The 24919-nt window shown below is 41.0% G+C and overlaps 1 protein-coding gene across 1 annotated transcript in view; it reads right to left on the bottom strand.

Moving 5' to 3' along the window:
- Positions 1–24919, bottom strand: part of FAM13A (family with sequence similarity 13 member A) — a 250927-nt gene that overhangs the window by 35574 nt on the left and 190434 nt on the right. The window contains exons 12-14 of the mRNA XM_006768190.2: positions 11861–11937; positions 11439–11481; positions 1316–1463 (exon numbers count right to left, since the gene is read on the bottom strand). Coding sequence (XP_006768253.1) covers positions 1316–1463; positions 11439–11481; positions 11861–11937 — 268 coding nt within the window. The remainder of the gene's footprint in view (positions 1–1315; positions 1464–11438; positions 11482–11860; positions 11938–24919) is intronic.

The raw sequence follows: 24919 nt of genomic DNA on the forward strand, positions 1-24919 counted from the left end.
TATAATGCCTGAATTAAAAACATACCAAGTTATTTCAAACTACACAAAACAAAAGAAGAACAACGAAATACTACCAGGAATGTATCACTTAAAAACAAAACAAAAATCCTGCATTTCGAAATTTTCCCCACCAGTGAATGTATCATGAGCTGGGAAGATCTCACAAAAATCTCAGCCTACAGCCTAAACACATGCAAAGAACTAGAATGTGTTTCTTAGATTGAAAAGAGGGAAAACTGGAATAAAAACAGCTTTCGCTTCATTAAGCCCCGGGTGCCTGGAGTATAATGGAACTGCTATTGTTCACCTTGTGGTCTCTTTAGTTCACCATTTGGTAGCTCATCTAAGATCATTACCATAATGAGTACTTTTTGGTTAAAACAAATAAAAAAGGAGGGGAGGAGAAGAAGAAACAAGGAAACCCAGGCACTTTTAAGAAGATTGCTTTCTCACAGTTGTGCTTCTCTGCTAAGTCACTGTGTGAAGGCATGTGCTGCTCTGAGCCTAGAAGCCTGGCTTCTCCCTCTCTGCAGCCTCAAACGCACGCCTACAGAGGCAGATGGGCATTTGTTCTGGAAACGCACTGATCTGTGTTTGGATGCGAACACATGGATAGCGAGAGAACAGCAGCTTGGTGACACTGTTCCAAAATCCTTCCTGAAACACGGCTTTGACATGACGAGGATCCCCTCTTCTTCCTTACATTTCTAACATTTTTTCTAGCCAAAAATCTCTAGAGAAAACCATCTGAAACACTGTATGAGAGGCAATCAATAAGAAACACTTTAATGCAGAGTCCTCTTTAATTAGCGGATCCCTTACGTTTGCTAATCTGGATTTTAAAAAGTCTGTAATAACAAGCACAGAAACACAACAAAGCAAACCAAAACAGCCCTGAAAAATGGGAAGGAGATTTAATGAAGGAGGTCGATGGCTGGCACGCAGTTGGGGGACAAAGGGTTACACTGAGACGAAATCCTAAATGTGTACCGGCCCCTTAGGACGCTGCTTCGCACTATTAGAGGGAAGACGCTCCACACAGCAGCACTCCCGGTGAGTGAAAAAGGAAAAAGAATAAGACTGCAAGGTGACACTGAGAGCGGGCACACACATTTTCTCCCTTAGAGGGCAATTGCTCTTGGCAGCCCTAAACACGACACGTCCTATGCCAGGGAAAGGATTTTTCAGGCGTTTAGAAACACCGTCACTCCTGCATGCAGAGCTGTCACTCTCACCCACACCCGCCTCTCGGCTACACTCCTTTACATACGCTTTTCCTTTATGAAACCACCCAAGCGTCAGGCAGCGACCCTACCTGCCCAGCTCTTCTCCTCACACAAGGCGGTCAGGTCCAGACGGGGCACCTCCAGGACGAAGCTCTCCTGCGGGGTGTCGGCATCAGGAGTCCTCTGCAGTTTGGTGTCAGGGATGCTGGGGTGCTCCTGGATCTTCATCGTGGGGCTCTGCAATAACAACACAACGTCCCTGAGTTCCTACTGCTCGCCAAGACCCAAAAACGTCTGCAGCAAGTCCACTCCGTCCGGATGAGACCTCCCAAGCCACTGCTGCTGGTGCACCCGGCACAGAAACCAAAATCATAGCCTGATGCCCCTGGGCATTAGCTGGTCACTCGCGAGCACAAAGCCACCGTCCGTCTGTCTGCGCTCATTTAACTTTTCTTCTGCGAGAAAGACAAGCTCATTTCCCGGGGCCGCTCCTCCTGACAACGGCAGGAGGCTGGCGGTCTTGAAGATCACTGATTGGAGCCAGAAAGGAGGGAGAGGAGTTTGTTTCCTTAAAGGAGCTTGGCTCTCCAGACTATAAACAACCACCCCGCTACCGTTGCTGCGAAGGCTGTGGGAGCAACATGGTGTCTTCTGCCGGCAGACTTCTTTGCCCCATTTGCATAAACAGTCCCGAAAGGCCAGGAGCAGAGAGACTGAACACTGCCCGCCCTGCAGGCTTAGATCAATTAAGAGGAGCGAGGCACATTCCCAGATTTCCTGCGGTGGTTTTCTCCCTGAGTGTGGGGAGAGCAGGTTATTTATGGAGGAGCGCTGGGTATTAAAGAATCATTGCGCAAATTCAAATAGTACAGAGGTTTGGCACCTTATCTCAGCTAGCAGTAAGGAATATGGACTCTGGAAATGAGCCAGAATTATACAGGGAACACAACTTTTTTTTTTTTTTTAAGTAAAAAGCCAAGAGCTGGCAAGTCAGCGATGCATAATTTATATCTAACAAATATGCAACTGTCACTGAGTATTAAATACGCCGCTACACTTGGCTTTGCTTACTGGAGGCAACTACACCAGGCTGGAATATCTGGGGGAAGGGAAACTCTCCCCGAAAGGCTGTGATTTTAGCTAAGTGATTTTATGTTCTGAAAATTGTACTGAAATGAATTCTTTTTTTTTACCCAGATCTTTTGGTATCTTGTCACTTTCCCCTCTTTCATAAAATTATCAACAGAAGGGTTTACCCACAAACCTATTTCTCAAGTAGCACTTAACCTGTACCAAAGATTTTCTTTGCGAAAAACTGGAAATTTACTTTAGCAAATATACCATCGTTAAATGAAAAAGACAAAAACATCTGGAAGTCATAAATGATTCCATAATGAGAAATGTTCTTATGCTTAAAATAAAGTACTACTAACATTTCCAGTTACTTTTAATAGCTATTCAACCTACTTTAATATCACCAGGGGAATAGCCGGAGCTTTTACTATTACCATGAAATGATGTGCCAGGGCTGGCATTCTCTTCACATTTGGGATAAAATGAAATCTCATCACTCGCTTTATGATGAGCTACTAACGTCAGATAGAAATGCCAAGTGAACCCGGGACTTTAAGATACTTCAAAAATGCTGCTTGCCCAGTGGGGGGAAAAACCCCAGATTATGCATTTATACTACAAGAATTACTTATTCCTTGAGCTGAATCCTAAGGAACCAGTGCTGAGTGACTTATCTGGTGTTCAGCTTTTTAGAAGTTACAGGGCCAATCTGCCACCCGTTGTGTGGCGTGTGTGTTAGAATCTGCATACAGCAAATAAACATTTTCTTAATTAAGATTTATGACAGCTGCTACACGTAAGAGTCATAAAGAGGCAGGACTATGGGAAATGCGATTCTGTGCTGCAAGTCTGGCATTTTCTTCACAAGGAATGTGACCGTGCCCCCGGGGCTGTGCAGCAGTGGGACAGACAGGGGCTTTGCTCACGGCCGACCGGGGTCTGACGTGTGACTGCCGGTCACTAGCTCGGTGCCCCGGCTGGGCCACCTCACTTCCCTGAGCCTCCATTTCCTGATCTATACAACCCGGCAATCGCTCCAATCTGGGGAGCTCCTTTGAAGGTCTGAGAGGAGGTATGACAGGCTTCCAGCAGGGTGCTCGGAGCGATCATTCTTTATTACTATCAGGCACCCTCTGAAGAGGAGTAAAACATTGGCACGTCTCCAAGTGCCAGAGAAAGGAGCTGGAGAAGAGCCTACACAACCTGCTTTGAGATGACATGTGCTACAACAGGGGTCCTCAAACTTTTTAAACAGGGGGCCAGTTCACTGTCCCTCAGACCGTTGGAGGGCCGGACTATAGTTTTAAAAAAAACTATGAACAAATTCCTATGCACACTGCACATATCTTACTTCGAAGTAAAAAACAAAACGGGAACAAATACAATACTTGTATTTGCATGTGGCCCGCGGGCTGTAGTTTGAGGACTCCTGTGCTATAAGATAGGCAGAGCAGAATTTTAGGTGCATTATCAAAAAAATTAGAGAACAAAACCACTTGTGTTCCCGTCAGGTGTCAGCAACAGAAGTTTTGACTGGGGTGCAGACAGTGTGGGTCGGAGGGGAAAGTACAAAGGCAGGCAGGGCAGCAGGGTCCCCGTGGTCACAACAAAAGAAGAGGTTCCTGGTGGCTGGCTCTGGAGATACAAAAGGGGTTGGCAGATGCTGAGGGTGTTGCGAAAGCAGAGGGTGGACTGAGAAAGGCCGTGTATACTGGGCTAAGTTTGGATTTTATGCTGTAGGAGATAATAGAAAGACATTCAAGGATTTTAAACACAGAGTAATAATGGCAAAATGTGTGTTTCCAGGAGACCTACAGGCCTGTGACCTGGGCTGTGCAGGCCACCAGGCTTTACTCCCCAAACCAGTCCCTGGCTCTGCTCCCTCAGGGCACTGCAGAGCTTGACATCAGACATGTAAAATCCTGAGATTCCACACATATACAAATGAATGTAAAAACGCATACTTTTTATGATTGCTACATCTGAATTAGCACCAATTTCAAAGTAAAAAAATTAAAAAAAATTTTCTTCATTTTCTTTTTCCAAAACATATGAATTGGATCCTATGCCTTCAACAGCACGGTTTGGGGTCCCCCCTCTATGCTGGGCTCTGTGTAAGACGTGCAAGCTTCCTGCGCGGAGAGAGCTGGCACTCAGGGGAACAGGTTCGAGTACGTCCAGGCAATGTTGGTGGAATACACCAATGGGCCACCTTGTGAGTTAGTGAGCTGCCCGCCTTCAGTGTTCAAAGAAAGTCTGAGAGCCAGGCCTGTGGGAGAGGGGAGTGTACCACCCTGGGTGGGATGCAAGAATAAGTAAACTCTGCAAGATTCTACTCTTCTAACGAAGAGAATCACGTCACCATTGTACTACTTTACTCAGTAATAATATGTCACAAACTACATGTGTGTAACAGGGCTGTGCATTACATGTCAGCTGCATACAAAGGCAATTTATTTACTCATTCATTTAAGAAATAATTTTTTGTACCTACTATGTGCTAGACAGGCATAACACTTTAGTGGACAAAATAGGGCCGCTGTGTAATGAACCGTACAGAGGAGGACAGTTAATCAGAAAGCACATGTCAAGTGGCCATATGGACTATGGAGGAAAATAAAGCAGGGTAAGGAGGCTGGAGAGCGGGGGCAAGGTCTGTTATTTTATATTGGGTGGTTAGGGAAGTCCTTTCCAATATGAACAGAGACGAAGGAAATGAGTGGACAAGCCATCGATGGAAAGAGCACTCCAGGAAGAGGGGAGGCAGGTGTAAGGTCCTGAGGCATGAGTATTTTGTAGCCTTTGAGGACTAGCAAAGAGGTCATTGTACCTGGAGGCAGGGTCACCCCATTTGGGCATTTAGTATGTGCACTGTACCACATATAATGGGATATCATTCATAATGGAGACCTATGTCGACTTACAGGAGTTTTTGGACTTGCTGGCTGATTTCCTACACACCGGTGGAGCGGTTCCTCCTACACAGACCTGCACCAGCTCTCCAGCCATGGACACACTTGGCACAGCACTCACTCACCAGCACACGCACATGCTCAGCCTGTCCAGCTGTGCTCTGACCATCCCTGAGGCCGCTCTTTCACTTGCCTGCTGCCTGCAGAGGCCCGATTCCCAGTTGCTGGCTCCACTGGTCTCTGAACCTGACATGGCTGCCTTGCCGGTAGCTGCACCAGGTAGTGGACTCCTGGTGCGGGTACAGCGCTCACGCACAAGGGACCAGCAGTGCTGCTCAGGGGCAGCCCCTGGGGAAGCTGGGCTCTGTAGCAATTCACTAGCAGAAAACAGCTCTCCCTTCAGACGCTAGTCAGCCTCAGCTGGGTGAGGCACCTCGCCAGACGGTTCCACTCTACTAGCCCTTACAATACATTCTGCACTTGTCTACTTGCTTGTCTGTTTCTCCTACTAGATAATTAATGTTAAAATGTCAGGGACATTCTCAAGTACCAAAATATTTTTAGTTTCAACTTTTGTTCTTTATACGTCTTATAGCTTCAGTTAAATCAGAGAGTACATAAAGTCAATTTCACAATTTTCAACCGAGATGTCACACATTAAACCCTTGTCAAAATGTTGTGTCATATGAAAACACACTGAATATTCATGTAGTGAAATAAATGGACTGGCTCTTAGGAGAGACAATATGGTATGGCAGGTGGGTTTCAGAGTCAGAGGTGTGAGTTTAAATACCACCTTAGTAGCTATAAGATCTTCAGTGGGTAAACCTCTTTGTACTTTAGCTTCTTTTCTCTAATATAGAAGATGACTTCCTAAAGTTGTTGTGATGATTAAATTTAAAAAAAATGTATAAAAACAGTCAGCCCAGAGTAACTGTAAAAGAAATGGTATTTGCATTTATCCACGATCTTCCTTTGGCATTCATTCATTTGGCACATGTTTATTGAACACATACTATGTCCTAAGCACTGGAATGACAAGAACTAACAAGGTAATGGCCACAAGAATAAAAAAAATTACAACTATGTGGTGATGGATATTAACTACACTTACTGTGGTGATCATTTCACAATATATACAAATGTCAAAGCATATTGTAGACCTGAAACTAATATTATGTTATATGGTAATTATACCTCAACTTAAAAATCTGATAATAGAATTTAGCATGGAAGGCAGACATTGAACATATAAGTGCCAATTATCATGCATGCTCTAAAAGAAATACCCAGTCTGCTAACAAACAAATAATGAGAGAGCTCACCTTGCCCGGGGCCTCAGGTAACATACCTCATTAGGGTCAACGAACAAATAACTACGTCTATCTATCTGGCTGGGCTGGGCTTTTCCTATCGCCAGCCGTGGGCAAACTACGGCCCACGGGCCGGATCCGGCCCGGTTGAAATGAATAAAACTAAAAAAAAAAAAAAAAAAAAAGACCGTACCCTTTTATGTAATGATGTTTACTTTGAATTTATATTAGTTCACACAAACACTCCATCCATGCTTTTGTTCCGGCCCTCCGGTCCAGTTTAAGAACCCATTGTGGCCCTCGAGTCAAAAAGTTTGCCCACCCCTGTGACCTATCCCCAGACTTTATTGATCCTGCTCCTTGTCTGGCTTCAAACAGTTGAACAATTTCCCTACCCTCCTCCCTCCCTGCACAGGACACAGATAAGTAGCCTGACAGCTTAGCAGAGCCAGGAATGTCGAGGTCACAGAGTGTACTGAATAATGCAGTTTGCACAGGAAGGAACCACACACTGTTAATAGAAGGACCACATGGAACCATAAATATTTACTGTTTGGCCTGACAAGAGAGGAAAATGGACATAACAAATTTCCAAAATCCATGTGAACTGCAAAGCTTCAGTCATCTTTCGAGACTGGATGGAACCAGAAATGAATCTAAACAAGTAAAGCCTTTTAGTTTTTCTGGTTCTAACATTATAACCAATAACAAAATCCTAAAGCTTCCATGAAATACAGTGAATTTGAAATAACAGAGCCATCCATTTCGTAAATACTTGTTAATGGGTCTATTTCGGAATCTATCTCAGACTTTCTCAGGGAAAAATGAAGTCTGCACTTGAGATCTTGTGATCAATATTAGTTCTCTGCCTTGCCTTCTCTCCTTTCTCCCTCGCTTCTCTTCTTTTCCTTCTTTCTGCTTTATTTTTTTTTGAAGCAGGATTATTTATTATGAATGTCTTGTTTGTTATCGAAGGCATGCTCCTAAGCTCTCCTAAGCAGTAGGCTTAGAATACAAAAAGAATGTAAAAGTATCTTTGAAGAATTTAACCTTCATTAACCTTATACTACTGACATAAAATCTCCCCCAGATAATATAATGCCCTTCCATGTAGTGAATAATTCTTACATGGTTTGCTTTTTGACAAAGTGATTTAAGTATAAATTTATAATTTTACTATTATGGATTTTATACTGAAGCATAATATATTTCCACAATAGAAAATAACTTATCAGAAGGAATCAAATAGAAGCGTAAGGTATAGACTCCATTTAAACAGAAGTCTGAAAAATCTGTATTTTCTGGGATAATTTTTAGAACCTAGAATTTGCTAGTTTTAAGGATGATTTCTCTTCGGATCCTTTCAGTGGTTTAGTTTAAAAATAAAAGACAATAATGTGGTGAAGGCCTGGGGTAAGGCAGGGGCTCGGTGGAAAGGGGCAAAGAGGCGGGGAACGGAGGCACATCTGTAATACTGTCAACAATAAAAAAATTATAAAATAAAAAATAGAACAAAATAAACAAAAGAACATACCCAAATAAATCATACTTACAGTGTCGGCATTTTGAAGTGACTCAACTTTGTGTTTCATTATCAATACGTCACCAAATAGATTTTAGTACAATCCATTTAAGAAACTCAGATAAGGCCCTGGCTAGGTAGCTCATTTGGTTAGAATCTTGTCCTGACACACCAAGGTTGTGGGTTCGATCCCCAGTCAGGGCACATATAAGAAGCAACCAATGAATGCATAAGTACGTGGAACTACAAACTGATGTTTCTCTCTCTCTTTCTCCTTTCCCTTCCTCCCTCCCTCTCTCTCTCTCTGTAAAATCAATCAATAAAATTTTTAAAAAGAAGAAACTCAGATAAAATAGAAAATGGATAATTCTCATTCACCGTCTGAGATTGCAGCGGACTGCGTAAGATTAGTAGCATAATTATAAGAAACTAAAAAGATGAACAACACAGTAGGATAAGCCCATTTTTACCTTTCAACACATTCATTCAAACAAAACCACATTTAAGGCTGCAAAATGATTACTTAATAAATATAGTTGCATTTTATCTGCATTTGCCTTGGAGAAGCAGACTCTGAGACAAGCCTCTCTGTACAGAGCATTTAAGGCTGAAGTTCAGGTTTCTTTATTCTAATGGAAATAAATTCTGGTCAAAACAAGAGATAAACCACCTTTCCCTAACAGGTGTCATTTGCTGTATCTTGCATGAAAGCGAGAGTTTACAAGGAGAATTTAATAGATAATATTAACGAAGATAAAATCTGCCTTAATGGCCCTGGCTAGTATGACTCGGTTGAGCATCATCCCATGCACCTAAAGGTTGCTGGTTTGATTCCCTGCCAGGGTACCTACAAGGCAACTGATTGATGTTTTTTCTCACATTGGGTTTCTCCCCCTCTCCTCCTCCCCCCTCTCCTCTCCCCTCTCCCTCCCTTTCTCTGGCAAATCAATAAAACATATTTAAAAAAAGATTTTTAAAAATTTGCCTTAATGGAAAATTAAATTGGAAACATCGTCATGTGAATTTTGGCGTGTAAATTTTGGCATCTCTATCTGATGCTATAGGAGCCCTGAAAGAAAATATTGGCTCAACAGAATTTGAGGAGCAGTAACCAAAGTCTAGATTTATTTTTCATCTCTGAAATTTAGAAATTATTATGGTATGACCAGAAAAACACATTAACTATTTCAGTTGTATAATGTTCTAGAAAGTGCTACATGTATTAGAAAGGAAACAATCACAAAACAAACAAGGGAAAGAAGTTTTAAAAAGGAAGATGGGTCTTTCACAGCCCTTCAAGAATGATGTATTTCCGTCAGTGCAAGAAGCACGTGCCTCCGTGAGTAGAAACACAATCCCACGTCTTGTGGAGTGATGTCTTTTTCCTCCTTTGGTGCAGGTGTGAAAGGTGACACAAGAGCTTAATCTAGATTTTAACTCACTGCATAGTTTTATCTCCTAGCTAAAATTATTATGATGACCATGATTATTAATAGCGAATGCATAAGGAGTGCCAACAGTGGGCTAGGTGCTGATTAGTAACTGCACATGGGTGGCACATGTAAAAATAGGTCCTGGCAGGTAAAAAAGGATTTGAGATTCTTTCCCCATGATTCAGCCACGGCCACGGGAGCCAGCCACAGAAATCCCAAGGCAAACTGAGTCCAGTATGAGTTAAGTTTGTGTGCCAGTTGGAATTTATGAGTTAATGCTATGAAGTTCATCCACAAAGGTTTGAGCTCATAAAGAATAACAGGCACACAAGGGAAGAATGGAGAAGACCTCTCCAGAAGGCTGGCAAAGCAACTTTCTTTAAAATAACGATCAATGGCATGATAAGTAGGTGCTTGCTGTGATCAGAGGAAGAGAGCAGAGAAAGGATAAAACCAGAAGAAAACAAAACAACAATATCCCAGGGAAACTATGCTCTGAGCAAAGGTGCTTAGGGACAAGAAAAGAATGTCAGCTTGTTGCGTGGGTCCCACGGAAGGCAGTTGGAAATGAGAGATGAAAGAAATGGCTCAGAAAGAGGCCATTGGCGAAGTCAGAAAGAAGCGTTTCCCTACTCTTCTCTGACAGGCTTAATGAAGAAGTATATCCATGACTGGAACTGAATAGAGGATTATGCGAAGCCCACAGCCATTAATTTCCAGCATTTTTACGGCGACTTTTACATGAATGTGCATTTTTCTAGGAAAGGTCCACAGCTTTTAGATCTGTAATCTGCTAGATTATAAAACCCTATGGAGGCAGGGGCTGCAGCTGCTATGAAATCCCAGCTCCTAGCCCAGTACCTGCACATAGTAGAGCTTAATGTAAGTTCTTGAATAAATCCATCAGTGTATTAGGTCCATGCCTAACAAAGATTAGGATTCACTAGGTTAGAGGGAGAGTTCTATGTATAATTAATATACCAAGAGTAGATTCCAGGTTGAGAAAAGCTTTAATTCTTGCCAAAAAGAAAACACAATAAGAAGAAAGGTGGAGCTGGAAGCATGAGGCAGTAGTAGAGGACACACACACACACACGAATGAAAAGTGAAGCTGAGCACGGGCCGGAAGCCAGAATTGGGAGCAAGGGAACCAAATGCTGGGTCCGCCTGGTGATGGCCTCCGAGGACAGCAGGGAAGCCAGGCGAGTCACCGAAACATTAAGATATAGACGACATAATGGAGTTAGACATTTTTTTCCATCTTGTCTACTTAAAATAAGACACAAAACTCAGAAAATGAATTGGATTTAATAACTCAAACTGATTTTATGATAATCTGAAAGTTAATGAGATAATCCCTGTGAGAGAGCCATTAAAACTCACTTTCTATTTCAATCACTTAAAAATGCATAAAATCATGGAAAACCCAACCAGTAGCTTTGATGTTTTGTTTTGTTTTATTTTGAAATATATTTTTATTGATTTCAGAGAGGAAGGGAGAGGGAGAGAGAGCTAGAAACATCAATGATGAGAGAGAATCATGGATTGGCTTCCTCCTGCATGCCCCCCACTGGGGATCGAGTCCACAACCCCGGCATGTGCCCAGACTGGGAACTGAACCGGGACCTCCTGGTTTATAGGTAACGCTCAACCACTGAGCCACGCCGCGCCGGCCGGGCAATGTTTTGTTTTATTTTTAAGAAAAAACCTAAAGAGACATCTCCATGCTACTCAAGTTTATTGTGCAAGTAAAAATCAAAGAATTGAAAAAGCAAAAGAATGGCATTCTTACGTTTTCTCAAGTAATATTAATGTCCCCATGTTTACTTTTCTAACCAATCACAGTCCTGCCCCTCAATCTTATTACCCCTTACTGACAGGCTAACAACGCTTCCCGTGTTCTCTCAGGAATATACCAACAGTCCTGTCAGTTACAGTCTTACTTGTTAACGACTTACCTCAAAATGCTGGCTGTGGCCACTGTCTTTTTCATTTTCTTTCCTACAAACAATAACAAAAAGTGTCACAAAGTGTCAATCTGTTTTATAACAATGCTTTTCATCCACTGAAATTATAATTTACTTTAAAAGTAGGCTGAGTAGCTCTAAATAAAATTCCTATAAAATTCAAAACCGAAAGAAAACAAAAAGTAATAAAAATAAAACAAAAGTAGAAATACAGACATGAGTATGGTATTTGGCTTTAATAGCACCAGGGTAGATTTTTTATTCTAAGTATTTTCCTTGCTATAAAATACTGCTGGTAAACATACAGTCCATTAGTTCTACTCATTTTAGTTCTTATAATGCACATTGCATTAAGTAAAAAAAAAAATCTATTCAAACTCATAAAAAATATGAGGAGAAAATTCTAAAATTACCTGTCATCAGACATCAGTTCAATATGATCAGTTCTAGCACTCTCATGAGATGGGGTGGAGTTGAGACTTCCCATATTCTGTAACAAAACAAATCATTGGGTGCCCAGTAGAAATGGTAAGAAATATACAAAAGCATACTCAGTCTTCTTAAAACAGAAAAATTAGATAATATGTAGATATAACTAATTCTTGTCCTTGTATTTCTATGTTTGTTAAAACTAGTAAAATGATGACAGTTTATTATTATACACTGCTTGCAGAAAAGTGTATATTAAATTTTATCATTTCTTTAACAAAGATATCTGACAGCATCATAGAAATGGACATTTTGCCCTATAGTGTGCTTGTTAGGTTCTCTCCACATTTTATAACTAAACATAGCAAAACTCAGGTTGTCAGAATATGAGGATGGGATTAGAACTAGAATAGAGGAATCTGACCTTGAAACTGATCAAAAACTGATGTAACACTCCTTATTTAACAACTTTCATACATATTGCCACTATGATCTGGGGTAATATATAGCTATGCTGTAAAATACCCATAAAAAGAAATGCGGTTGTCTTAACCTTTCTGCAATCTTTAATGTTAATCTTTACATCTGCTACGATAAAAAATACAAATGGGAAACCTACTTTGAATAGCATGTATTTCATGCTGACCAGGAGGGTGTAATGCTTATCAGGAGGGATATCTGCAAGGTTTTTGACTGCCTCTGTGAATGCCAGGCAATGCTTTCCACAAACAATTTGGATGACTGAGCACAGAATAAGTAAGCATTCCCCATGAAGGAAGATTGTAAATAAGCAAACGAGCAAATTTACATTTAGCAGACTCAAGAACATAACTGCTTTAGAGACTTGGATCCGAATACCATTGAACTCAAAGATTCATATCTGCAATAAAGGTCACGAAGCATAATTCACCTATTCTGTGTCACTGAAATAACCTACACACATAATGAAGCAACATGTATTCACCTACATATTTATAACCCCCCATTATGAAAAACTCTTTACAAAGTAAATTTGATTCAGGATCACAATACTCCCGGGAAACTGACATATATTTAAAATCTCCAAAATACAACAACAACAACAACAACAACATACAATTAGGATAAAAAACAAATCTTTGACTTGGTAAATGGATGAATTATTTTTCTTTTATGTTGGTTTGGCCAACTTGTCTACAATTCTTAAAGTTTAAAATACTAGGCTTCATCCAAGAATAGAAACTAAGGGAAACAGCATAATATAATTGTTGTGCCCAGATTTCAAGATTCCCAAGGGCCCACCAGGGAGCCAGCGAGTCCGATGCAAAAGCAAAGAGTCATTTATTTCAAACCTAGGTTTGGCTCCCCTGCCCCCCCTTACGGGCACAGCAGCAAGTGGCAGAGAGAGCGAGGCCTGATGGGACCGGGGGTTTTATAGTAAGGGCAGGGGAGGGGACTGTGAGCCCCTCCGATTGGCCAGGCGCGAGTCGGGTCTTGTTACACAGGATGTGGTCATCTCTATGGCGCGCACGTCCCTTGATTGTCATTGGTTAGTCCAGAGAAATCCTGGGTGGGTCTAGCGGCGGCTTTTTCCGGTGAAGCACATGGCACTGTCCCAAAATGGAGGACCCAAGGCAAGATGGAGGGCGCAGTCCTCGCCTGGCTCCCACTGCCACCGCTCGAACACGCCACAAGGCAGGATCCGCCAGCAGCGTGGTCAGGCTGTGTCTCATGGGGCCCGGCGGCTGGCCCACATAGGCCCCGCGACGACTCGCCCCTTCAATAATAGTTATAATGGTGGCTCTGGAGTCAGAATGTTTGGGTTTGGATCCTAGTTTTATCATTTAGCAACCATATGACCCTACTTGACCCTCAATTTGCCCAAGTGGAAAATGGAGATGGCAACATTACTCAACACAGGGGTGGTCATGAGATTAAATGACATAATACAGTTAAAGCAGTAGAATTATACCTGCTACATTTAATGAAAATTAGTTGTTGTTGATATTATTATTCTTTCTAAAACTATGAAACCCCCAAGGACAAAATTTTACTACTTGTCCACAGTGAAGATGATGTCCCAGGAACTGAAAGACAGTGTTTGTGTTTGCTACTGAGCAAGGATTTACATGCTGAGATAATTTACACCGTTAGATAATTTTAGAATAAACCTGAGAAGTTAAAAAAAATGACAATTATATTCCCGTTTTTGTGACTCTAAAGCTTAACTAGCTTAGGTTACAAGAAGCCTCTTTAAAATGGCTCTCATTTAACCAAAGCAGAATTGCTCCTATTACCTGGAAGTGATCTTCTTGATAAAGGGTGATGTATCTATGACAAAGAATCTTTGTTCTCATAGGTAATCTTTAATAGATTATCAAAATCTTTAGTGCAAGATCTAGTGCAATAGTATTAGGTTTTACTAAAGTTCTGAAACATGAATTCTTAGAGAAAGCATAACCAGATCATTTTAAAACAGTGTCAATAACATACTTTTATAATGATATGCAAATGACTATTTCCAAAGACATACAAATCTTTAGATTAAGGCTAAGAAATATTCAGAAAGGGAGAACAGAAAATAAGCCATAATAGCATTATATAAATGCAAAGATATTTCCATAGGACGATGCCAGAAGATTGATTTTTTTCCTAACAGAAAGAACCAAGATATAACTGATACAGGTTTTGAGAATTAAAAAGAAAAAAGAAAGAAAGTATAGATAGGTATGTTATACAATAGGAAGCTTTGCAAAAAGCAGTTGAAAATGTGAGAAAGTTTAGCTGATCTCCAGGGATAAAACAAGTAGTAACTTCTTCAACTCCCTCCTACTCCACTTTTTTCAAAGTGTTTGGTCCAAATGTTTAAGAACTCCCCAAGGACCCGAGTTTTTATAGATGTAACTGACAAATGGTGACTTTCCGTACTGTTCAGTCGTCCTCTCTAAAGCTTCATAAGAATTCCTACTTTCATGCCGTCCTCCACACATTTGAGACTGTTGAATATTCATGGTCTGCTTTTACAAAGCAGCATGCAAGTACACAGTGTTCCTTTGCTAAGGTAGTTGGATTGCCCTCCTATACCTTTTGGAAACAGGAACATGTGAAGAATGTGTTACAACTGGCAACCTACCTCAATTTTTTTCAGAACGAACCTAACAAGGGTAGTAAAGATCTATGAATGCAGTAACGAAAATACCTATTTCCCTGGGAACAAAATGTTTTATAAATTCTGACTTCCATTCTTGCCTAGGATTTAGGGAGGTAAAATTAAGAGATAATATCGTAATTCCTCCACTTCCTTGAGGTGGGGAAAGGGACGAATGTAATGGCCAGGTCTAAATGAAGGCTGAAATATAGAATGCTTTCATTGTATGAGAAATATGCTACTGGACTTTCAAATGTTCTGTTGTTGTTATTAGTACTTGTCTTATGAGAAAATACTGGCTCAATGCCGTTTGAAGGTTTTGAACTGTTTTATGTCCAAAACTCTTCTCTAGGTGTGATAAAAGCAGCTCATTAATGTTTTCATTTATTAAAGGTTGAAGTCAATAGAATTCTTACAAAAATGTTTTACTGCATTAACTTTTAATATGCCTTCTAAAGCTGTAATCTTTTAAATAGGTAATTTAAGAAATAGCAAAAAACAGAGTATGACTTTGTAATATAATGAAATTGCTTCGAGTTGAATTTTTTTTCAAAGTCAGGTAAAGCCTCATTTATAATGCAGAAAATTTTGCCTCATGTAAGTCCTACGAGTGACTTTCAAAACACACACATTTGCTATGATATAATTTATTTGGAAAATTTTTGAGTGTCAAAAGGGACATTTAAGAACTATATTTTTAAATTATAAAAGAACCTCAAATTTAAAAAGAGCAAATGCCTCTAAAAAAGCTTTAGGCTGTGGATTTTATTTTCAATTCTTACCCCCAGCTCTGTTTTGGCTTTGAAGCTAAGGCTCAAAACCTGTTTGACCACTGAAGCACATGAAACCACTTGGAGCAAAAACAAATTTGTCTTCTAAAACTGTAAAATGCTGACAAAGCCTTTATAGAGGACACTAAAAGAAAGAAAAAAGAAAGAAAGAAAAAAAAAAGAAATGCCTTTTCTCAATATACAAACAGCTCAGTCTGACGGCTACATGGAATGCTTCTAGTCAAAACAGGCTCATTATTCTAACCTTGGGCTCTAGGAGAAGAATATTTGATATATTCTCATTAACAAATGACGAATGGCAGATTTGAATCTCTTTGTGCTCCCTTTTGTATATTTTACTGCTTACAACTATATAAATTAACCCATATTAAAAAATAACTACTGGCACTGTTAAGAGATGCCTCTGGAAGAGCTTGCCAGCTGACCACCTAATTCCATCCTTTTCGTCCACAGGACTGCACAGCCACATGCCGAGCAAGAACACATCCCCTGGCTCCTCTGCAATGGGAGAGGACCAAGTGACCAACTTGCCTCCAACATGATATGAGAAGCAATGTGTGTGGCTTCCAGACCTGGTCATGACACTAACTCACCAGGTACATGCCTCAGCATTCACTCGCTATTGCTTGCGCTTCTCTCGCTCGCGCGCTCTCTCTCTCTCTCTCTCTCTCTCTCTCTCTCTCTCTCTCTCTCCTTGAGGTGGAATGGAGATGAAAACCACCAGAGTGCTGGGAAGCTACCTGCTGAAGACGGCAGAGAGGGAGTTGGTCTGGGGCCCTGAAATACTGTATGGAGCAAGCCCTCGACTCCTTTCCCCAGCCCTAAACTCCTGCTCTAGATGGTCACAGGAGAAGTAACGTTTACTATGTCCAAGACATTGTGTTTTGGGTCTTTTTGTTATACAAGTTACCCTAAACAATATGGCAACCGTTCACTCACTCTTCCCCCCAACACATGTTTAGTGAGTGTCTAACCATCTGGGCATGGGGGTGCAATGGTGAGTCAGACACACACTTGTCCTTGTCACCAAGACACTTGTATTTTGGTTACTGCTCCAACTGCAGTTTGTTACATTGTTTATACTACCTTGATTTCTGTAATAGGTTCTATCTGAATACAAATGTAAACATAAAATTCAAGGACAGCACATTCTTTCCTTACTCAATAGAATACAAGGAAAATGAATCATAGATATGTGTAAAAACATGATGAGATTAAAAAGTTAGAAGTTGTGGTACATTTGTGCAATGGAATACCACTTGGCCATAAAAAGAAAGAAATCGTATCTTTTGTGATAGCATGAATGGACCAGGAGAATATTACGCTAAGTGAAATAAGCCAATCAGAGAGACAAACACCATATGATTTCACTCATGTGTGGAACAAACAAAATAGAAAAAGACTGACAACTATCAGAGGGGAAGAGCGCTGGAGGAGAGGTTAAATAGGTGAAGGGATTAAGTAAAAAAAAACCCCAACAAAACACACACGTCAGATACAGACTACGGTATGGTGATTACCAGAGGAAAGGGAGGGTGGACTGGGGGGGGGGTGTAGAGGAGGGAAAAGGGGAGTAAATGGGGACTGAAGGATTTTGGGTAATGAATACAATATATAGGTGATCTATAATAAAAGCATAATATGCTAATAAGACCTGACTTGAGGAAACCGGGGCTGCGAGGAAAGCCATTGCCGGCAGCCGGGGAAGGAAGGCCTACTCTTCTACAAATTTCATGCATCGGGCCTCTAGTGTATTATAAAATTGCACACTTGAAACCTATATGATTTTATTAACCAATGTAAACCCAATAAATTCATAGAAATCTTTTTTAAAAATGTAGAGTACTCACTTTTCTTAGATTATGAGTAGCCTCTGGTTAAAACATAGGTGCTATGTCAGGGGTCCTCAAACATTTTAAAACGGGAGCCAGTTCACTGTCCCTCAGACCGTTGGAGGGCTGGACTATAGTTTAAAAAAAAACTATGAACAAATTCCTATGCACACTGCACATATCTTATTTTGAAGTAAAAAAGCAAAACGGGAACAAACACAATATTTGTATTTGCATGTGGCCCGCGGGCCGTAGTTTGAGGACCCCTGTGCTATGTGAAGGAGGCAGGGGGGAAAAACCATTCGAGTTTCTGATGAAATGATCTTTGAATCAAAGTAATTTGCTATCAAAGCTCTCTACTCATTCACTAGGTCCCAAACCCTGTCAATTACTCAAGAACACTGATCCTGCAATGGACCCTTCTCTTACATCATCATTTCCCCCTCTCTTTTGGCCTAGCCTATACTAATGCTGTATAATATAACCGCCTTTTAAAAAGACTCTCTTAATCTTGCATTGTTTCCAGCTACTATATCAATTTTCTTCATTTCCTCCTACACTCTCGTGAACCCAGGCTCTTCCTCCCTTCTCCAACCAAAATAGCTCCCAGCGAGGCAGATGTATGTTAGCTGGATATTATATGTGAAATTATCATGTACCCACTATTCCAATTTCTCTCTTCTGATTTTTCTCTTGACTCAAATCTATAAGGCTCTTGCCCCCATACTGCACTGGAAATTGCTAGCTGCTTCCTTTTAAACTCTTTTGCGTATATCTTCTCCTCTACCAACCCTCTACATATTGGTATGTCCCAGGGCACAGTCCTTGGACCCTTCTCTTTGTTCCTTCCCTAGGGGCCAGCTAGGGCTGTCTCAAAGCTTTAAATACCCATCGGTGTACCAAAGACTCCCAAGCTTATTTTATTTCTCCCCTAAACTCCAGATTCATATATGTAACTGCCCACTTGACTTGTTTATTAATAAACATCTCAAGCTCAACATATCCAAATGGAATTATTGATGCCCCCCTCATTTACCCTTCCAACAGTTTCTCTATCTATGGCACTCCATCCTTCCAGCTACTCCAAAAGTCTTGGAGTCATCTTGCACCCCTCCTTGCTTCTTCACATCCCAAATACAACCCATTAGATAATGCTCATGGTTCTACTTCAAAATATACTGGTATCTATAGTCTGACCACTTCTTACTACCTCCATTGCTGTCATTCTGGACAAAATTGAGTACTAGTATTATCTCTTCCTTCGATGATACCAATTATTCTGCTTTAATTCTTGTCCATCTCTCACCACCTCTGGGCTATTCCTTACACAGTTGCCAGAGTGATCCTTTCAAAAGGTACATCAGAAAATGACTTTCTTCCCTTTAATCCTCTAATTGTTCATCTCACTCCAGGTAAATGCCAAAGACCTAAAAATGGCTGTAAAGCCTTAAGTGATCATGGCCCTTGCTTTGTCTCTGACCTCATCTCCTATAATGTTTCTCCCTCAACTCTGCTCCAACCATAGCAGCCTCTTGTTTATCCTCAAAAGGTTAAGCCTTATTGCCCGCTCTGCCTGGATAGTCTCTCTAGCTATCCGGATGGCTCACTCCCTCACCTCCTTCAGGTCCCTACACAAGTACGCTTCGCAGGGAAGCCTGACCTGAGGACCTTAATCTGTACAACACAATCCTTATCTCCCACCCTCCTACTTTGTTACTCAGCTTCGTTTCTCCCCACAGCACGTATTGCCACCTGACTATTTTCCTTGTTTCTTCTCTATCTCACCCTTTGAAAATGCCAACTTCAGGAAGGCAGAAAGTGTGTCTCTTTGATCACCTAAATTTTGCTTGTCAAATAGTTTCCTGTTGTATGCTTGAAGGAATGAATAACTTTAAATCTGTGGTTCATAGTGTTGGCTTCTTTACATTAGGTTGACACCACTCAGAGAATCACTGTCCTGTAATTTTTTTTTTTTTAATCCTCACCCGAGGATTTTTCTCTATTTTTAGAAAGAGTGGAGGGAGGCAGGGAGGGACAGGGACAGAGACACAATGACTGACTAGTTCCGTCCAGGACATGCCCTGACTGGGACAGGGATGAAACTGCAACCTGGGCATGTGCCCTTGACCAGGAATAGAACCCGTGACCCTTCAGTGCTTGGGCTGACGCTCTAACTACTTAGAAACACTGGCCAGGGCAGTCATGTTGTTTTTGAGAAGAGTTCTGGCTGAGTTGTGCTGCACTGAAGACAAGAGTTGATAGTTTCTGCATTTGGTAGATGATTGTTTTGCAGTAGCAGGTAAATGGTTTGAAGAGGGGAGAGGGCAGAGACTGGAGGCTTGGAGATATGCTGGTGGCTGTTTCAAGGTTCTAGACTAGTTATAATAAGGGCTTCAGCTATGTAATGGCAATACAAAAAGAAAAGGGTGACATACATCACATTTTTATAGTAGAGTCAACAACATTTGACAAATTATTGAAAAGTTGGAAGAAGGGTTAGGGGTAAGGAAAAGGAAAGGACTTTGAAAATGACTAAGAGGATGATGATCTGATAAACTCAGATGGGTATCTTGAGTGAAAAGAGATCAAAGAGAAAAAGACAAGTTTGGTTTTAACATGTTGACTTTGAAGTATTTTCTAGGGTGAACTGCAGAGAGCATCGATTAAATGTTGATTTGGGCCCTGGCCGGTGTGGCTCAGTTGGTTGGAGTGTCCTCCCATGCAGCGAGGTCCTGGGTCAGATTCCCAGTCAGGGCACGTGCCTAGGTTGCGGTTTGATCCTCGGTTGGGGTGTGTTTGGGAGGCAACTGATTGTTGTCTCTCTCTCATGTTGATGTTTTTCGCTTTCTGCCTCCCTTTCTCCCTCTCTAAAATCAGTATTTTTTTGAAAAAAAAAAGTTCATTTTGGGGAAAAAATGTTCATTTGGAAGTCATTTGTAAAGAGGTGACATTTGGCACTATGGAAGTGGAGAAGCTCTCAGATTAAATGCTGGTAGAAAAGAGATGAGACAGAAATCTTGGTAACATTTACATCCACCTCTGCTTTGTGGGACATGAGCCTGTGAAGAATGCAGCAAAGAAGAAAACAGTCATTGTGGTAAGAGGACAAGGCAAGGTTACCATCACAGAGGCCAAGGGAGAAAGAATTCTGAGAAAAAGGGACTAAGTATCAAAAGCACCACAGGCCGTAGGGAGGCCAAGGGTCAAGCATACGTCACAGCACAAAAGCCTTGCAAGGCCAGCTCCAACTGCAGGTCGGTCCAAGAGAGCAGTCTCTTCAGATAAGCGAGTAGAATCCCGACGACAGGGGTTGATGAGCAAGTGTGAAAAGAACTGAAAATAACAAGTACGGACTGTTCAAAATATCTGATGGTAAAATGAAGGAATGAGACTGGAGATCAGAGCAAGGGAAAAAGAAAGAAATTTAAATATGTACTGTTTTCAGTTTTTCCTGTTTTGTTTTGTTTAGAATATTTCATTGCATTTAGGTAAACACACACCGAGAGTATTAATATCCCAGATTTTACAGATGAGGGAACTAAGTAACTGAGTAACATATTCACTTGTATAGCTATTACATGATAGACAAAGCAGCAAAGGTAGGATTATTGGATAAAATGCATGACTGAGTTATGGCTTTTGATTCAAACTTTTACTAGGCCAACAGAAATGAGCCAATGAAGAAAGCAATGGTGTGTGTATACCATACTAGTACATGGGAGTGGGGTGCGGAGATGGACGTAGAAAATAGAATTTCTAAAGATACATCTTAACTTTAGAATTTAGAAAAAACACTTTATCATTTGACCAGGTAAGAATATAAGATGAGTGAAGATGTAGAGAAATTTTGCAGCAGGAGGGAGGAAACTTGCTGAAACACCAGCCAGCTGTCTTAACTCTTCAAAGTAAACCAGGAGACAAGTTTCCAAGAGAGACTGAAGGGCACAGGCATGAGCTAGGGGTTAAGGAGAGGAAAAGGTTGAGATTGTGGCAACAGAGATAAGGCAGAACACTCTAATGTCACCCACGGCCACTAACTTCCAAGCTCTGAAATGTCTGTGGTCTCTGGTCCCTGCCGGCCATGACAGCCTTGGAAGGTGAAAGGACAAAGGTCAAAGTGCCCAGACTGTTCCCACTTCAGAGATTCCAAATCTGCAAGATGTTTTTTTTTTTTTTTTAGGTCTACAACATACTGTCCTCTCTGGCTGTGCCGTGGGCTGTGAGATCACTGCGAAATGATTACTCAGTCTTCAGTTACTCTCCTCTCATTTTCTGTGGAAAATAGCTTTTGCTCCCATCTCTCCACCAAAATTGCTCTCTTATTAAGTGGCCTCCAGTTTGCTAATCCTAATAATGGCCGTATTCAGCCTTCTATTTGATCCATCATCTGACCCTCTTTTCACTTAGCTTCCTAGACAACAAACTCATCTCATTTTTCTTCTCCTTGGCTGGTTGCTCCTTTTTAAGGCTTTCCTACTGGTATCTTTTTATCTCCCCATCCTCTCAATGCTGGTACGCCTCAGGCTCAGTCCCCGAGGCCACTCCTCTTTTCTGTCCACACTGCTCCCTTGGTTGCCCACCCAGGATACTGGCTTTCAACAGCCTCCATCTGCTGATGACTCCCACACTGTATCTCCAGCCAGGATGTCCTCCCTCAGCTCTAGGCCCAGAAACCCAGTTGGCCTCCCTCCTCGGAGATATCGGATGGTGTCTTAAATTATCTAGGTTGATTAGATAATTTAAATTAGATTAGTTCAATCCTAAAATGTTCAAAACTGAACCCCGGACTACTTCCCGAACTTCTGTCTCCTCCATTTCAGTAGACTAGCAACACAAATCTAGCTGTTCAGGCCGGAAACATTGGAGTCTCTTTGACTCCTCTATTACTTTCATATCCCACAGGTAATGTCAATTCTACCTTCAAAATGTATCCAAAACCCATCTCCTACTTCCTGACTCCAGCATGCAGTGCTGCAGCGGGACCATTCACGGGCTAGTTGATGTGAATAGTGCTCCCTGAGGTAGTGCGCTGTCCAGCCTGCAAGGTGATACGTGCCGGCTCTGGTATCACCTGCGTTGAAGCCACATTCATCTCAAACCTTGATGACTGCAATAGCTTCCTGCCTTGGTTACTCTGCTTTTGCCCACTTACTGTCTATTCTCAAGGTAGTCACACCAAATATCAGTAAGTCAGACCACCATTCCACCTAGGCCCTCCAGTGGATTCTCACCTCACCCAGAGTAAAGGCAAAGTCTTGCAATGATCTCTGAGGCCTTACTTAGTCTGCCCTCTCTCCCTTTACCTCTCACTTTGCTCGCTTTCAGCCATGATGATGTCTTTGTGGTTTCTTGAACATTCCAGATGCATTACTGCCTCAGGGCCTTTGCCACCTGCCATTATAGTACGTCCTTCTATGGCTTGGTCCTCATTTCCTCTAGGTCTTTATACTCAAATGTCAAATTCTTGGGATATCTTCTCTGACTACGCTATTTAAAACTGCATCCCTTGTCCCCTCACAATTCCTATCCCCATACCCTGCTTTTTTTTCCTTTCCAGCAGTTATCACTATCTAATATGGCCTATGTTTTACTTGTTTTCTTGATTATTGTCTGTTTCCCTATTAAAAGGTTAGGCTCCATAAGGGCAGCAAGTTTTGCCCGCTTTTCTCACTGTCGTATCCCCAAGATACTTGCTGGCACATCGAAGGCATATAATTACGCACAATACTTTTCCCCAGTCTATGGAAACAAATGTTTAGTCAGGGGGTAAAGAACTTGACATGGAGTAGAAAAGGACTGTGAAGGAGGGTTGGGTAAAGTAAAATTAGAAGATTAAAAATAGTGGGAAGTTAAGATGCACTTAATCTAACTTTCAGGATGTGATCTAAATACTAGTCACTGTTATGTTCTCTGGCTCTTAGTTTTGTGGTTACTTGTGAAGATGAGATTTAAAAATTCATGGAATATGAGAGTTAGGAAAGATCTTAGAGAATACCCTCACTTTATAGATGAGGAAAATTTTTCTAAGTTGCACGGGCAGGATTTTAAGTTATTCATTGCAACAAAGACACAGTCCACTTTGCTCACTTAACATGTGACAGGCACAATTCTGGAATGTGGAAACTGGCAACTAAGGTGGGAACATAAGTAAGACCAACATGAAATTAGGTTTTCCCATCCAAATGTTTTTAAACAAAGACTGTGTCCATAGTTTTTATCAATCAAATACATATTCTAAGGAATAAGTGTATTTTTCCACTTTTATTAGCTGTTACAACCTAGATAATTTAAGACACTATCCTCGGTGAAAAAAAGATTATTGATGGGTTCAGTTCAGTGAAAAGGGATTCAAACAGAGAAGTACACTCTTTTCAAAGGAGCCAAGAGTCAGACTTTTAGTCACTGTAATTCTCTTCAGCAGATAAGCAAATCATGGGCCAAATAAAGAGCTAATGAAGGTAGTATGATTTTAAAAAAACTTTACTGTTCCCCCAAATATGAATTAAGTCAATACTCAATAACATTTACTGGGTCATGAATGGTTCCAGGGCTTATACTTGTTATCTGAAGAACTGAGGCAGATGAGGTCTGAGGTAAATGACTGCTCTCTGTTCATTCCAGCTGATCAGTTTATTTCTAGAAACAGAGTATCAAGACATTTTGGGGGAAAATAGAATAAACAAGCTTTCCCTGGATTTGCATTCATGTGTATTTTACTTAGGGCAAAATCTGGAATCTTCTGTGAGCACGTGCAGAAACTGACAATGAAAAAAATAGGGGGCCCGTAAGTGTTTCTAAATGTATGGACCCAGCATGGAGCTAACAACTGGGCAGAGATAAAGGAGAGCAAGAAGATTTACACACCGAACAGTGGGGATGTACATTACCTGTTTTTATTAGGAACACCAGTTCATGCTATGCTATACAATCTATCTTCCCTTTATATCTTTTTGAAAATTTTTTTTAAATAAAGAGAATTAGAAGACAGACTTTTGGTTCTCACTTTCCAGAGAAACTGAATACACAAAAAAGGATGATATATATTCATTGCTAAACCATATAATGTTTTAGTTATTGACTGAAATCTCTTGTAACACCTTATATATCAAATTAACGATCCAAGGTTCAGGTCTGAGGAAACTGTGTAGGAGATTAATTTTTTTTTTTGGGGGAGGGGGGGAGGTTTTCTGATTAATTTGGAAGAAAATACTTGATAGAATATAGATTTGAAAATAAATTTCTGAACATGAAGAAAGTTGATCCTCTTTCGCTTTGTATTTTCCTTTCACCTGG

The sequence above is a fragment of the Myotis davidii genome, unplaced genomic scaffold (assembly GCF_000327345.1).
Source record: "Myotis davidii unplaced genomic scaffold, ASM32734v1 scaffold963, whole genome shotgun sequence".
Lineage (NCBI taxonomy): Eukaryota > Metazoa > Chordata > Mammalia > Chiroptera > Vespertilionidae > Myotis > Myotis davidii.